At 40.9% G+C, this 16,394-nt stretch overlaps 1 protein-coding gene across 6 annotated transcripts in view; it reads left to right on the forward strand.

The window, feature by feature from the left end:
- ZZZ3 (zinc finger ZZ-type containing 3) overlaps positions 1-16,394 on the forward strand; it is a 76,821-nt gene that overhangs the window by 23,289 nt on the left and 37,138 nt on the right. For all 6 annotated transcript variants that reach the window (XM_054981996.1, XM_054982001.1, XM_054981997.1 and 3 more), the window contains one exon: positions 10,890-12,448. In XM_054981996.1, coding sequence (XP_054837971.1) covers positions 10,941-12,448 — 1,508 coding nt within the window. In that variant the 5' untranslated portion in view covers positions 10,890-10,940. The remainder of the gene's footprint in view (positions 1-10,889; positions 12,449-16,394) is intronic.

The following is a 16,394-nucleotide window of genomic DNA, read 5'->3' on the forward strand; positions in this document are numbered from 1 at the left end:
CTTTTACTATTTAAAGATTCAAGAAAGATTGAGGTGATGTCATTTGGAAAGGCTGATATACTAGAGAGGACTGCACTGCCTAATTTGGATAGCGGATAGATGATTAAATATTTGGGGTTTTCTTAGACCTCACTGTTATGTTGGAAAAATAAATGGTGGAATGTGCTTTTTTAAAAAAATGCCTTTAGTACTTTTTAGATTTAGGCAATCCAACCACACTGATTCATTCTGTGATAGCCTTAAGTCTAGCTTATTGTAATGTGCTGTATAGAGAGTGGTCATTGAAGACAATATGGAAACTTCAGTTGGTTCAGAATGAGAAAGTGTTGAGCTAGCCATTATTACTCCCAGCTTGAGCTTGTTGTATTGACTGACTATAGAGGTGGTCTTAGGTGCTGAGCATCTTGTGGCACCTGTCCCAGCTCCTGTGCTTGGGGGGGGGGACCACTGTGCAGCTGTAACAGTGAGTGAGATGTGGTGGTGAATGTGCTCTTCTTCCTTTCCTCTGTCTGTTGCTTAGCTGGGGGCCCTTTTCAGGGTTGTTTTTGCCTCCCAGTTAGGCACTGGGGAGAGGGGTGGAAAGCCTCCTAAGTGTGCAGATGCAGCATGTGCAGCATGGGGGCATGCTCCCCCAGTGATTTTTGGGGACTTGTCCTTGAATTTTTTCTGGGACCCCAGAATCACTAAGACTGTTCCTGGCTGCCCGTCTCTTTCTGAATTGAATTTAAGGTGCTGGTTTATTACCTTCTCTGATGGACTACACTTCTTAAAAGTGCTGTACCAGCAGCTGAAGAACTGTGAAGGGTTAATTCTTCACAGAAACAGAGAGTCTTGAGTGACGGGCTACTCCAAGGAATCTGATTGAATAGCATGAGATGAACAGAGATTTCTGAACTGGATGCTGGGGAGAGGAGAGTCTTATATCAGCCCTAGGTGAGAGGAGTCCTGTTCGAGACTTAGCCCCTACTTAAAGCAGTTTAACGCAGATGGGAGAACTGGGGGGAAGTTGGCAAGGAAGTTTAGGAAGTAGGTGCACACTTCAGTTTGGGCCAAAGAAGGGGGATAGATCTTCTAAGGAGAGGAAAATTTCTCTACCCAGTCAAACAAGTAGTTAGCTCTGAAAGAATGAAGAGATCCCTGGGCTGGTGTGGTTAGAAACTGCCTTTGGAGACCTTAAGGGTCAGTTTAAAAATTCAAGACAAATACTGGTGTATCAAGAGAAGGGATTTGGATACTGGGAAGAGGATACCAGCCTCCTTAGTGCCCTTTAAGTTGTTTAAGTCAAAAGGTGGAGGGCATCATACCTTCAAAGCCATTCATGACCTAGGAGCCACATATTTGAAGGCCCATCTCTTTTGGTTTGAACCCATGCTGTGACACTGATCATCCCAGCAGTTTGTCCTGTTTATCCGTTCCTTCAGGCAAGTAAAATCTATCGTAGCCCTGTCTTTTCTATGGTGTATAACAGCCTTCTGCCTTTCAGAATGCTCTGTAAAGCCAGATTATTCAAGAGTATGGTTGAGGGCTAATAAATAACATGTGTTTGGCTGTTGATCTGTTTTTTCTTATGTGATATGTGTTTTTACAGTGGCTTTTTTGTTTTAATTTTTTTAATTTAATCATTCACTACTTTGGGTTGTGTTGAAAAGTGGTTTCAATAAATAACTTGGAATCAACACTTCTCCACTTATAACTTTAAAGTAATCTATTTTTTTAAAGTGGAAGTTTTGCCTACATTTTAGGTTTGTTCTTGATTAATAATTAACGTTTCTCTGTTCTTCTGAGGTCTGAGAAATATAGTAAAAAGCAAATGCTGAATATATCCCACAATGTACACCTTTAGTTTAAAGCTGTAGTACTTCATTTTCTGCATTTAATTTCCGTGCTGTTGTGCTTTATAATCTGGGAGGTAGCACTGGCTGCTCAGTGCTGACAATGCTCTTGGGAGCTGGAGGTTGTTGGGTACTTTCTGAGCATTATTGTATCACACTATCTGTTCTCTGTCTGTGGTTATTATTATAAAACTAGGCTGTGATCCAGCAGGCTGTTTATGCAAGCACTAGACTACTCATGCTGCTTTGTGCACGTGTGTGCAAGCCCTTGCATGAGCTGTTAAGCAGCATAAAGGTGCATAAGAGATCAACTATTCATAACAGTGTGCACATGCATAGGCGGGTTAGTTTTCTTCCATGTGAGTCTTATGCAAGCTAGTTGCTTGAGGAAAATAATTGCTCTTCACGTAAAGTAGCTTCTGTGGTTTGCATGCTAGTGACAAATGTAATTGGTGCTTAAATAAATAATATCTCTTGGTTCTGATGCAAAAGTGATTTTTCATGATTACTTAGAACAAATAAAATTTATAGCAGGATTTTAGTCCAGTGGCACCTTAGAGACCAATAAATTTTTCAAGATATAATCTCTCAAGAGATGGTATCTGAAGAAGGGAGCTTTTGAAAGCTTAAACCCTGAAAATCTAGTTGGTTACTAAGATGCCTCTGGACTCAAATCCTGCTGTTCTACTGCACACCAACATGGCTATCTACCTGAAACCAAGTTTTATAGGTGCTTTAATATTTTATGTCTCTTTTAAAATGTATGCTTATCTCTTACTCCTAAATTAGATTCTGTTGAATCCCTTCACAAATCTACTTTGTTGGATAATAGTTAAAAATACATGGGAAGTTGCTGTTGACAAGATTAAAATAATAGAGATTGCTCCCTATCCAGCACTATTGAGTTCTGTATGCAGTGTTATATGCAGTCAGTATGCCAGTATTACTGTGGACTGGTTCCAACATGCAGCACCTGCCTCTTCATAGACATTTTGGAGCTTGTCTTCTCCCAAGGTAAAAATAAATATGGTCTGGAGACAGGACTTACCTCCAAATTCCTTGTCTCCTATAATGGAAAGGTTATCCTTATTCAGTCAGTTTCCTTCTTGTCTCAGCAAGAAGAGTGGTCTTGTTGAAGTTCTAGTTACAGTGGAACTCTTAGGCATATGAGATTTTTTAAAAATCCATTTTCTTAACCTCCCCTTTCTCTTTTTTCTCTGGCATGAATATGCTCTTCTTCCCTCCCTATTCTGCTGCCCTACCATGCTCACTGAGGCAATAGTAGAATGGCAGGATAGATCTTGAGTGTTTCCTCCTTGGAGGACAGTGTCTGCAGAGCATGTCTGAAGTCCATAGCTAAGTGATTCAGTGACAAACAACATTTAGAGATTATACCAGCATCCTGCAACACAGCAAGAGGAATTCTGCTGCAGCTGTGATGTCGAGAATGTAATTTTATGGAAGTCTGTCTGCTTAGTCGAGAAGGAACTTGTGAAGTTGTGAAACCAAAATAGCATCTTTGGGACCAAAAGGGCTGAAATCCCTATTCCTAGATTTGTGAGCCTTACACTAGTTGTGGTATGGCCTTTTCCTTCTGTTAGAATGCTCTTTTTTCCTTCATCTTAAAAGGCATTCTTTAAGCCAATAGTAACATTTGTGACTTAAGATGCAGGAAGTCCATCTGAACCCATATTAAGGCAACTTGCTTCTGAGATACATAAAGAGTCCGGCCCATCAAGTCATGCCTTTAGTCTTCCAGTTTCTGAAATCAAAGGTTCCTGATTAAATCACAAGAAAAGTTGCATTTTTACCAACCATCTTCAACACATGGGCATAATTGTTGATTCAAGACAAAGTACTTTCCCTTGCAGTAATGGAAAGAAAAATGTGTCTAATACATCCAAGCATGCAGTGAATCTCAGATAGTGGAACTCATGTTCCTTGTTTATCTCCATGGATCTGTATCATCCATGGAATTGGTTTCCTGGACAAGTTACATTTCAGATCTCTTCAGTGATGACTAATACTGTTCCATGAGGAAACAATTGCATGCAAATGTAGAATCCAAGTCCTTGTCCCACACTGGTCAGCTTCCCTAGAAAGAGCAAATAGTATAAGATTGCTGGAATTGAGCATGATTTGGCTGCCATTAGTATCCTTTCGCATAGATGTCAAAATGTGTTTGTGAGAGCAATCAATGTCAGTGCAAGGAGGAACCAGAACCTGCAGTCTCCATCAGCTCTTACGTACCTTCAGTTTTTGTATTGTGTGTCAGCAGGAATCTTGATGTACAAGCTGTTTGGCCCAGCCATCAACTTAGGGGAAATAGTCTCTGAAGCATCTGATTTTTCAGACAATGCGTGAGAGGTCCAGACCATTTATAGTGGTCTGTAGACATCTACACTAAATGACAAACCCCAGAGATTTTTCTCCCAGCTCCCATGTGTAGAAGGCAAACAGGTAGATGTGCTAATGGCACTGTGCTTGAAGGGACTGTTACATACATTTCCTCTGAATCCACTGATTTTCAAATGTATCAGGAAAATAGCATGAGGGAGGAGAGAAGTCCTTTATATGAAGTCCTCACTGTCCCAGGAGATATTGGCTCTTGAGCCTGTTATGAACAGAGCCATTAGGGGCAGTTCCAGTAAAACAGAATACTCTTAAAACCTACTTTATCACCCAGTTGGAGATGTCTAACTGCTTGGAAGTAGAACAGAAGCAATTTATTATTCTGGATTACTGTGAGGATGTTACCAGCGCTATAACAATTTCTAGAAGGGCTTTGACCATTTGTATATATGATGCCACATGGAGGGTACTGTAAGAGCTACTTGGAGGGTGGCTGGAGGAGAGCCTGCTGAAGTCTCCTTGTGAGTTTGGCATTTCTGGGTATGAAAGGGTCTGTTGTAGGGTCCCAGGATCTGATGAATCACAAACCTAATGAATCGTTTCGTGAAACGGGACAATTTCGTGTTTTGTGGAACGTGAAGAACCACGAAACTCAGGGTTTGTTTTTTCTCATTTCGTGCCCATCTCTAGTAGGGAATTCAGTTTCTAGATGCTCATAGATATAGCATTCTCTTTCTCCCTCTTGCTTCTTCTAGCCATCCACAGATTTCCAAGTTGGTGATTCCATGAATTTTCACAGGCTCTTATGTCTGCACCCTTCAGTCCTCATTTTTGGTTGAAAAGTCCTTCTTAATCCTGTGATCCTACAGTGAACGGATGGTCCCACCTTGGATGAGGACACTTACTTTTGTGACATCCCATCAGTTGGGATGTTTTCCCTCTTAGAGTAAGAATGGGACATCGGACTTACCATGTGTTTCCCCCATACTCAGAGGTAGAGGGAGATTTATCTTGTATTCAAGAGAGGAATTTTTCCTCCTTGGTATTGGGGGCACACTTACTAGTTCTGATCTGAATGTGTAGTAGTTTCTCCTTGTATCTATTTCTAAGATACAGTTATTGATATCTATCTCTCTTGAGTTACAGGTACCATAATTCTTCCCTTAAATCTTCTAGTTTGTTTATTTGTTTGTATGTTTATTTATTAGATTCTTAGTCTGCTGTCCCCACAAGCGGGCACAGAGCAGAGCAAAGCATAATAATATACATAAAAAGATAACAGTAGTAGCAGTTACATTATATTAAAACATAGTACAACGCACATAATGTCTCAACCTGGTTGATCAAGATGGGTAGTCATGTTAGTCTGTCTGTAGCAGTAGAAAAGATCAAGAGTATAGCAGCGTCTATAAGATTAACAAAATTTGTGGTAGAGTGTGAGCTTTCGTGAGTCACAGCTCACTTCTTGGTATATGAAGAAGTGAGTTGTCTCATGAAAGCTCATACCCTACTATAAATTTTCTCATACTCAACCTGACTGGATAGGCATTATTTTCTGCCTACCATGCTGGTAGGAGGAAGTACCAATCAGGAAGCTCTTCCTGCTTCTCAGTAGCAGGAACACTCACATTAAGTCCAATCTTCTGTTCACATACTACATATTACATGTGGATACATGCAAGATTGATGATGTTTCCAGGGAGAAAGTTACTGTATGTCTGAATGAGCATTTCTTAAAATGTGAATGAGTGGTCCATGAATGAAGATACATTTAGTGAAGACTTAAGGTAACCGATTATTTTCAGTGTTTTGACTAACATCTAGCTTCGTTAATTCTGATTTGATTAATCTCTTAGCATTGTTACCAGAACTGCTATTTTATAGGGGAAATTAGCAAGCAGTTCAGCTTGAGCTAGTGCAGATCTTTAACCAATGTATACCAGAGTCAGTCTTCCAGATTACTCAAATAAGAGAGAGGAGATATTTGAATAAATGATGTTTACTAGAAATGTTGTGTAAGCCTAATATAGTACATACATTCACTGAACATACAAGAGCTAAAAAACAAAGGTAGGAAAAAGATACAGAGACGTTTGCATTAGCAGATTCCCACTTGAGATCGATCAGAGAGGGATGATACGTTATTTGATCACGGCGAGAAGCAAAGAGTCCAGCAGTGAAGGTGGGGGAGGCGATGTACGGTGCCCGCACTATACACGTGGGGAGTCGGTCCGGATACGGGGAAGGGAAGGCGCGCGCCATGTGCTCGGCAGAGCCTGCTTAAATAGCCAAATATGTGTCCTGAGACAGGGCCCTACAGGGCGACCTTGGACTGGTTCTCAAGGTGTTTTAACAAAAGATATGATGGGCAAATATAAGGAATTTTATGGGCCACTTTAGGATCTAATTGTGTGATAGTGACACACTCAGGGACGGAACAAAAGGAAAGGGAAGGAAAGCCGAGCGGGTTGATTAGATTAGACAGGACTTGATGGGATTGGCTTGGAATGTTGGGGGCCGATGGGTGTATCAATGTAAGTCCGTTATTTGTTTTGTTCAGCCAGCATGTCTCTTCCCGTCCCAGGGCTGGGGCTAGCGATCTGCATATCAGAGTGAGGCAGGGCCTCAGAATGTGACAGGATCCTTGCAGTGAAATGGTGGATTCATGGAAGATGGCCCGGGGTAGCTGCCTGTGGCCTGGGAACATGGCTTCTCTCTGGTTGGCTGCTGGTGCGCATCCGTGGGCTCGCTAGCATGCCACTCTGGGTATTATGGCGGACCCAGGGCTTTTCTGTGGCGGCTTCCCTGCAGGAGTGGGCCATGGGGTGCCCAGTCTGTCTCACGGAGAACCGTCCTTGCTTGTGTGACATTGCTAGCAGTCTGGTCCATGGCTCCAGGAAAATTCGTGCCCAGCATGAAGCAAGAGAGTCCATAATCCAGGGGGGGCAGGGGGGGGGCAGAATCCATAAACCATGATGGCAGGAAACAGGTACAAGTGGCAGGGTCTCTGGTTCAGGGGATAGACAGTGGTAGCAGAGTTCATAGTCCAGAAAGGGGGAGGCTGGCACAGATGGCAGAATCCCTAATTGCTGGTAACAGAGTCCATAGTTCTTAAAGGGGGGTAGCCGGCAACACCATTTCCTAGTCACTGATGTTTCTTGCAAAATCCACAAGGGTGATTCCCTTCAGGCATTATTCCATACGGATTGAAGACACCTAAAAAAGATAATTGACAGTAATGTGACTATAGTGTCTGCTCTGTTTTATGTTTGGGATCATTACTGCTTCCTCACACTGATAATTCTTCATGTAGCTTTGTTCACTGCTGCAAATGCAGAGTTATTCACAATGGCAATCCAAATCCATGTGGAAGTTTTCTCCACGCTTTCCTTGCTTCAGCCCACCATGGTTGCCCCCCACCCACACCATGACAAAGGGCTTTTTACAGGATTTTTTTAAAAAAATTGGTAATAGCTATATTGCTCAAGTATTGGTTACAACACTCTATTGCAACAATATACTAGCGCCAAAGGTTTTTTTAAAAAATGTAAGTTCTTTAAACCCTTTTGATTGTGGAGTTATAAGAAGAAACATGCAGCTTAATGCCTTTCCCCTTATAAATTTGGAACAAAAATGATAGATAAAGCTTTGTGAATGCTGGTATCTAATAAATTGTTATAATAGAATTTTACAACACTACAGAGATCTGTCAATTATGAATTTTTAAAAGCCCGAAAAAGACTTCTGTTATGTGGAGGGGTGGCGGCGGCTGATAGTCTGCATGAGAACTGAACTGAGGAAGATGGCACCAATGTAGGAGGTAGCTGAAAAAAATCTTCTCATCCATAGTGTCAGATCATAACAAAACGGGTTTGGGAAAAATCACAGCAAAATGAGTTAAAACCTGAAAATAGGACAAATAGCCCATGAGTGCAGTTCTTTAAGCATTAGCATCTCTGGAGTGTGTAGGAGCACTGTTCAATGCATTGTGCAAAAGACTGCTTTCTACATATGTTTCTTTTACAAACTATATACTTCTCAGAAATAGATAGTTCAGTGATATCCACTGGCTTTTATAGCAACACAAGAAAACAGTAGTTGATGGCTTAGGAAAGGGTACTTCAAAGCAAAAATGTTTATTTACATTCAGAGGAGAACTTTTCTGCTGGATTGAACCCATTTAGAAGTGGACTATTTTCAGTTTTGATATGTATTTGCAAGTATGTAGAGCTGCATAAAGTTCTTACCCAATTGTAGTGGTGATTGGTAACAATGGGCTTATCAGTTTGCCTTTTATAGAAGGGGTCTGGCAGTCATCAGCTCTGCTAATTGGTACCAAGGCCTGTTGCCATTAATACAGTAACTCTATGAGTTCAGTGGTTATTTGGCTGACAGCTCTGGATTTAAGGAAGGGACAGAGCAGACAGTTGAAAAGGAAGGTTGTGTTGGATTCCTTAGCACAAGGGTACATGACTTGCTGTAGCAATATCACTCCTTCCTAGGCCACTAGGGTAATATGAAAAGCTTTGCTCCACCCAGTTCAAATCCTTAGAAAACTAGCTTAAAGGTAATCTAGGGAGGAAGTGCAGTGCTGGCTGCTTCTACATTGTCCTGAACTTTTCTGGTAGCATAGGGAAACAGTAGCACTAGGGGTGTGCATGCAAAAAAGATATGGGTAAACCCAAAGCGGGAAAAACATCCGGAAAATTCTGAAATCCGAAGCAGCATGCCACTTCGGATTTGGGTTTCTGAGTCGCTTCAGAATGCTCCGGAAAGATTCGGAGCATTCTGAAGTGATGGGAGGGGGGAGGCCCACCCCCACCCTTAAACCCCATCCCCCACCCCACTTACCTGATGGGCAGAACACTGGAGCCGCTGCTGCGTTGGCTGGTGGAGAAGGCCTTCCCTGCCAACATGGCCTGCCGGCGCAGACAATGGCCACGTGGGCGGAAGGCCTTCCCTGCACAGCCATGGTCAACTAGCCGGCAGAGAGGGCCGCCGCTGCCACCTGAGGCCAGTGGGGAGGCAGGAGGGCCGCCTCTTCCACGGTGCCAGGTAAGGGGGGGTCGGGGAGGTAAGGTTGGGAATGGGACAGTTTAAAGGGCCCTTTCCTGCCACTTGCAAAAGGACCCTTTAAACTTAACCCTGGGCCCCCGAACCTTTCCGAAGCAACCCGAATCACTTCGGAAAGCTTTGTTTCGGGATTTCTGAATTGGGCCTGATTCGGGTTAAAAACCCAAATCAGAAACCCGAAGCACACACCCCTAAGTAGTACTTCTCGGTAGCTCCTGTACCACTGAGCCTAATATAAGAGGCTAGCTCAAGGGAAATGACTTTGAAGTTCTGTTTCAAGAAGCCTTCCATAGATCATAGTAAACACATGAATTGACACTTAGGTTTTTAAAAAAGAACCTGTACGACGTGTAGTGGCACTTTAGATACCAAAAAGATTCTACTGCTGACCCAACATGGCTACCCACCTAAAACTATAAAAGAAGTATGTCATAAATTGATGTAAACCACTTTGGGGCTCCATTGTGGGGAAAGGCAGGGTATAAATGAAGTAAATGAATAAAATAAAATATAACCTAGCTCCTGCCAACTTACAGTTTTGAAATTTGCCTCTTTTTCAAAATGAACTTTCTGCAACTTCAGGAGATCACAAGTGCTTGGTTAAGGGATTCCAAGGTGGAAAAAGGAGGCAGGAATATCCTTTTGGACACTTTCAACATTCAGACAGGCATGAAGGATGCTTTAGACAGAGCTTCAAAAGTCTGCTGTTAAATTTGAACAAACTATGACTAGATTATCTCCAATGCAATTCATTTATGTATGCTTGTTTCAAATAGTTGGGCAATTTAAAGTACTAATTGATACACAGCTGGGTCATTTGAAGTGAAGTTCTAGTCAGTGGATGATACTCACCTTCTCTTAATGCTCCTGCCCGCCCCCAGCAACGCTGTGTGTTCTCTGCAGCTTAGAGGACTGCAGTAGGAGTGGGAAGTTAATGGAAATCCCCCCCACGTTCCATGAGCAGAGGTACCTTCCACTCCTGCTAGAGTCTATTTCTAAGTTCTCTGTCAACTTCCTTAACATTTGCTGTAGAAAAATGACAGCCTGTATCCTCTGTTTAACCAAGCTATTTGTGCTAGGAAAGAAGTGCTTCAATTCTGTCTTAAAATGTAAGGAAAAATTATCATTGTCTCTGCTTCCAGACAAAACTCTAACCTTGGTTTAGTTATAGAATATCTTATCTTGGGATCAGTGTATGATTAAATGATCTATCGTTACATCTCTTGCAATTTTTTTATTCTATAGATTTTAGGAACTAAGTTTTGAATTGCAAGTTAAACATGGTTACTGAAGTTTGACAGGAGCTTTGTAGCATCTTTTGATGCATTAGATGTCCAGGTGACCTTAATTAAGGTTATAAAGCTATAAAAACATACGAAAACATTCTCTTATTTTTGTTGCTTTCATGCCATTGTTTTTTTGACAGTTTTCATGTAGTGAATGTGTTTAAATATTAGTGTTTTATGATACATTTAGTACTATAAGCCTACAGTTAAATATTAGATGATTGTCCTAATATCAGAATAAGATAGCTATAATAATAGTGATCCCCATTAAGTAGTATGATATAAATGTTAGCCTGATTTCTGCTATGATGCTTTTTCTCATTATTTTGTTTACCTTTTTTTGAAGGTTTCAGAATGAGTGGATCATGAGGAACATACTTTAGGGACGTGCCATAGTATGGCTGCTTCTCGATCTACTCGTGTCACAAGATCAACAGTGGGGTTAAATGGTTTGGATGAAAATTTTTGTGGCAGAACTTTAAGAAACCGTAGCATCGCTCACCCAGAGGAAGTTTCTTCTCTTCCACAAGTACGATCCAGATCTCCAAAGAAGAAACCAGAATCTCTGCAGACACAGAAGGGAAGTAACAGTGGACGAACAAATGACATAAAACATCAAAGTTCTAGGGAGTCATGGGTAAGCCCTAGAAAGAGAGGACTGTCTACTTCAGAAAAGGATAGTGTTGACAGACAGATTGTGGAGAATTGTGAAAAGAAGCAAGTGGAACCTGTCTCACCGGTTTTAAAGCGAGTTAAGCGCTGCCTTCGCTCAGAGGCACAAAATAGTTCAGAAGAAGTGCTACCGTCTAAAACAGGAAAGGATCGATTGGAGCGCAAAACCTCACTATCGGACAATGTTGCAGTCTCTCCAGGAACTAAACGTGCTTGTCGCTATCTTATATTGGACAATAGTGATAAAAGGGAAGTTAAAAAAGTAAATGCATGCACAGAAAGGTTTAACAGTTCAATATCTGAAGAACTCATAAGCTATCAGACTGTCAATGGGGTTGATGGGAGAGGCTCAGATGCGATCAAGTGTGACTGTCAGTCTGATGGGAATACCACACTGCACAATGCTGATTCCTGTTCATCCAAGGAAAAATCTGTAGCAGAAAATGGCAACTCATTGGCCCACTCTTCATTTTTTCTTAACAGAAGTAAGGAGGACAGTTTTGTAGACCACAGTGTGCCTTGCACAAACTCACAAAAACAGTTAAAGTTAGAGGACCACAAACAATTAACCAACTCTCTGTCTGAGGAACCTGCTAATCAGGCACATGAGTCAGGTACGGGTACAGGGTCCTTTTCTGAAATCCAGTCATCTTTATTAAGGGATTCTGAGGAGGAAGTAGATGTGGTAGGGGATAGCAGTGCCTCAAAAGAACAGTCTGCTGAAAATACCAACAGCAACTTGGACAACTGTCATAACAGTACATCAGTCTCAGGTGAACCTGAACCACCAATCTCTGCATTGGACTGTGTTTCAACCCAAATTACATCAGCATCAGAACCTCAAGAACACAGATATACTCTGAGAACATCACCATGGAGGGGAGGCTCAGCCAAAGGTAGCCCTATTAAAAATAACTCTCCATGTAGAGAAAATGGACAGCCTGAGGAAATCAATCATAATGCCCCTGGAAAGAATGTAGAATCAAGTATTACTAATATCAGTGGATCTGCTATAAACACAGAAAATACTCAGAGTGAGAAAGAGAGCGTATGTGACTTGGGGGACTGTGTAAATGAAAGACTAAGCAAACCACCCTCAGAGGCTAGACTCGTTATTGGATCTTTACCATCTGCCAAAGAGAGTGCCAGTCTTCATGCTGTAGAGGATGAGGAAGAAGAGCCTGATGTATATTTCTTTGAATCAGATCATGTGGCTTTGAAACACAACAAAGAGTATGTGTAACTATGGTAACCATGGATTCTGTTTTTGTTTATTACTAAAACTTGTAGCTTCTGCCCCCAAGTAGTCTTGTTTGAATAATAGGTTTTATTGGGAAGTGGGGCTTCTGTTAGTTTTATGATTACAGGAATATAGCTTATAGCATATTATTCTTGAGGAATCTTTAGCTGTAAATTGCCCAAATTAATTAACTCTGTTTTATTTGGGAAACTAAACGATAAGTAGAATATTTGCAATCCAGGTTTCATTATAGCATTTGTGAGATATTTATTCTGTTAATCATGATTTAAAAATAAACGTGTTCCTTGTTCTAATTAGTGATACGTGTGTACATAGCAGAGTGTATAAACTGATTAGTGATTAGGGTGGTAATAGTATTGCAAAAGAACTGAGTGTATACATCTTTCAGATTAGTTATCCTGATCTTTGTTACTAAATTCCCATATTAGCTGGGTTTAAACTTCCTCTAATGCTGTTGTCTGTATCTGGACTGGTAACTTTAAATGAACAGTTTCATACGTTAGATTTAGAGGTGGGCATGAACCAAGAAAAAAACGAACCGTGCGATTCGTGGTTCTTCCATTTCACGAACCATGAACCACGAACTTACTTCAGTTTGCGAATTGGTTTGTGGTTCATGGGGTTTAAATGCCCCTCTCCGTGCTGCTTCAAAGCGGCACAGAAAGGGTCATTTCACCCCTGCTGGCTTGGATCAGCTGCTTGGCGGTGAGATCCCTGACAAGCAGCTGATCCGGGGGGTTGAAATGCCCCTTTCTCTGCTGCTTAGCAGTGACACGGAAAGGGGTATTGGGGTTTAACACGAATCAAACGAACCAGCAGACCAGTTCGTGGAATTTTGTGGAATACGTGCTTCCATGAACTGCTGGTTCGCGAAGCACAAACTGGGTCAGTTCGTGATGAACTTTAGTTCATCTTGCAGTTTGTGGCCATCTCTAGTTAGATATACATCTAACTTTTGTGCCCATCTCTAGTTAGATATACATATAAATCCACTGGTTTATATGTACACTGGAACAAGCAAAACACTTCTAATTTTTACTGGAGCAGTCTGGGAAGCTTGGTGAATTGTAAGGACTCTGCAGAGTTGATAGTGCATGCTTCTTCAACAAAGGCCCCTGGCCAGCTTGGCAGGTCTCCCTCTCCCTCCCCTTTCTGTGTTCAGAGTGAGCTCCTGCTGCAGTGATAAGAGGAGTTTGGGCTTGTGTATAGGTGACTGTTTAGATCATCTTTGGCAGGAAAATTTCCCATTGTGGTGGTAAGAATAAAGTAGGGGCTAACCTTAAGAGCTTATAATGTCCCTGTATCTGTGGTTTATATAGGCCCTCAGCTATCTTTGAGTATCTCTTATCTCTGCATATGATCAGGGGACTCTTAGGCTAGCTGTATTCACACATGCACAGTGCCCTCAATATAATTTGTTATAAAATATGAATCACATTTATTAGACAAAACAGTATTACATTTATTTGAAGAATATATAACCTTGTCAATCAAATATATTATGACAGACGTATTATTTGTTTGCTGGACTTCCATTTACATTATATACTGAATAGTCAAATAGTTTTATTGTGAACAGAAATTATTACTAATAATAAATCTTTAAGGTAGCTGAGATTATCATACTCAATTAATCCCTTCAGGCACTGTGAATCAATCAAAAGTTGTAGTTTTTTCTCCTATCTCACAGAACTTGACCCCTATTACTAGCTTCAGAACTTTTCTGTGCTGATTTTAGATAACTTGTTTGACTTAACATATTGTGGAAATTAACATGATGCAGTGGCAGTAATTCACTACAGGTTTTTTCTCCCATCTGTTGCAAGAGTTCAAAATGTTTAAAGAAATGTTTTATGAATTACAAGGGCTTTTATCTCTTTGTCTTGCCTGTGAGACAGTAGCAGGCAGGCCAAGACAGTTTTTATGTTCAAGTCACATCAGTTACAATAAGATTATTTAGTTTGGGGTGGAAATAAGAGAACTTTTTAATGCCTTGTTTGTCAATAGCAGCTTTGCAAGTAAGTCCACAAGTTTGAAGTCTGATTTTAAAAAAAGTTTGAAGCCCATGCATTTCCCTCCTAGTGCGCTTGCACTCACAAAAGTTACAGCCATCCTAATTTAACACCAAGGAATCAAGAAACATTTTTACATTTTACATCTCTTCGGTTCTGTAGGGCTTTGTTAGTTCTTTTTAGGAGGTGATCTTTAGAGGACATCAGCCCTTAGTCAGCTGCAATTTTGGTGTAGTTTGCATGGAAAACATCCAAACCCACCCCCAGCCCACTGGAAAAATCTCCCAGAGGGAATAATGGACCTTGTTATTTTAGGAAACCTGGGGCGGGGAGGCTCCAAATACAAAACTGAAGTGCTGCTTCCTAATCAGAGAGCCTATGGCCATTGATTAGAAGAAGCTACTAAAACTGTCTCTCTTACAAAGATAATCATAGTCATGAAATTAGATTTGAGGGAAATAATGCCATTATTACTTGTCAGTCAAGTGTGTTTATGTGCCATTAAGTCACCTCCAACCTATGGCGACCTTATGAATGAAAGACCTCCAAAACGTTCTGTCATTAACAGACTTGCTCAGATTCTGCAAACTGAAGGACATGACTTATTTTCAAGCCATCTTGTTTTACCTACTGCCTTCCACTTTTCCTAGCATTATTGACTTTTCCAGAGAATCTTGTCTTCTCATGATGTGACCAAAGTACAATAGCCTTAGTTTTGTCATTTTAGCTTCTAGGGAGAAATCAGGCTTGATTTGATCTAGTACTTACCTATTTGTCTCTTTGGCTGTCCATGGTATCCCAAAACTCTCTTCCAGCACCACATTTTAAATGAATCAGTTTTCTTCCTGTCAGCTTTCTTCACTGTCCATCTTTCACATCCATACATGGTAATGGGGAATATCATAGTATGGATTATCTTGATCTTGGTTCCCAGAGAGACATCTTTATCTTTAAGGATCTTCTCTAGCTCCTCACAGCTGCTCTTCCAATCTTCTTCTGATTTCTTCATTGCAGTCTCCCTTTTAGTTGATGATTGAGCCAAGGAATAGAAAATCTTGGACAATTTCAATTTCCTCATTGTCGGTCTTAAAATTGTGTAAGCCCTTGGTAGTCATTACTTTTGTCTTCTTGATGTTCAGCTGTTAATCCTGCTTTGGTGCTTTCTCCTTTAACCTTCATAAATAGTCATTTCAGGTCTTCATTATTTTCTGCCAGTGATGTAGTGTCATTTGCATATCTCAAATTGTTAATGTTCCTTCCACCAATTTTCACTCCACCATCTTCTAGATCAGCTATGCGGATATACTCTGCATAGAGGTTCAACAGGGAGGGAGATAACATGCATCCTTGTCTGACACCCTTGCCAATTGTAAACCATTCTGTTTCCCCATATTCTGTCCTGACAGTAGCCTCTTGTCCAGGTTGCACAACAAAACAATCAGATGTTGTTGCACTCGAATTTATTTTACTCTCCATAGCTTTTCATGATTCACACTGTCAAAAGCTTTGCTGTGATCTATAAAACAGAGGCTGATTTTCTTCTGAAATTCCCTAGTATGTTCCATTAGCCATCATAAATTTGCAATGTGATCTCTAGTGCCTCTTCCTTTTCTGAATCCATCTTGAACGTCTGGCATTTCTCGTTCCATATTGCTGTAGAATCTTGAGCAAAAAAACCAAACGGACAGAGAGGCAGCTCCAGAACAGCAGCGGGTATAGGGCTAGAAATCAGCAAGGAGCTGTGTATGTATAACAAATATACAGTCACATTTAATAAATCAACAGCCCTCTTAATCACTAAAGAGCCAGTATTGAAGTTGTACAATATACATAATTACAATAAACACAATAAACACTCATCCAAAAGGGGAACCGCGTCCCTCACCAGTTCAGTGTCCAATATGTC

This window comes from Eublepharis macularius, chromosome 5 (genome assembly GCF_028583425.1).
Source record: "Eublepharis macularius isolate TG4126 chromosome 5, MPM_Emac_v1.0, whole genome shotgun sequence".
NCBI lineage: Eukaryota > Metazoa > Chordata > Lepidosauria > Squamata > Eublepharidae > Eublepharis > Eublepharis macularius.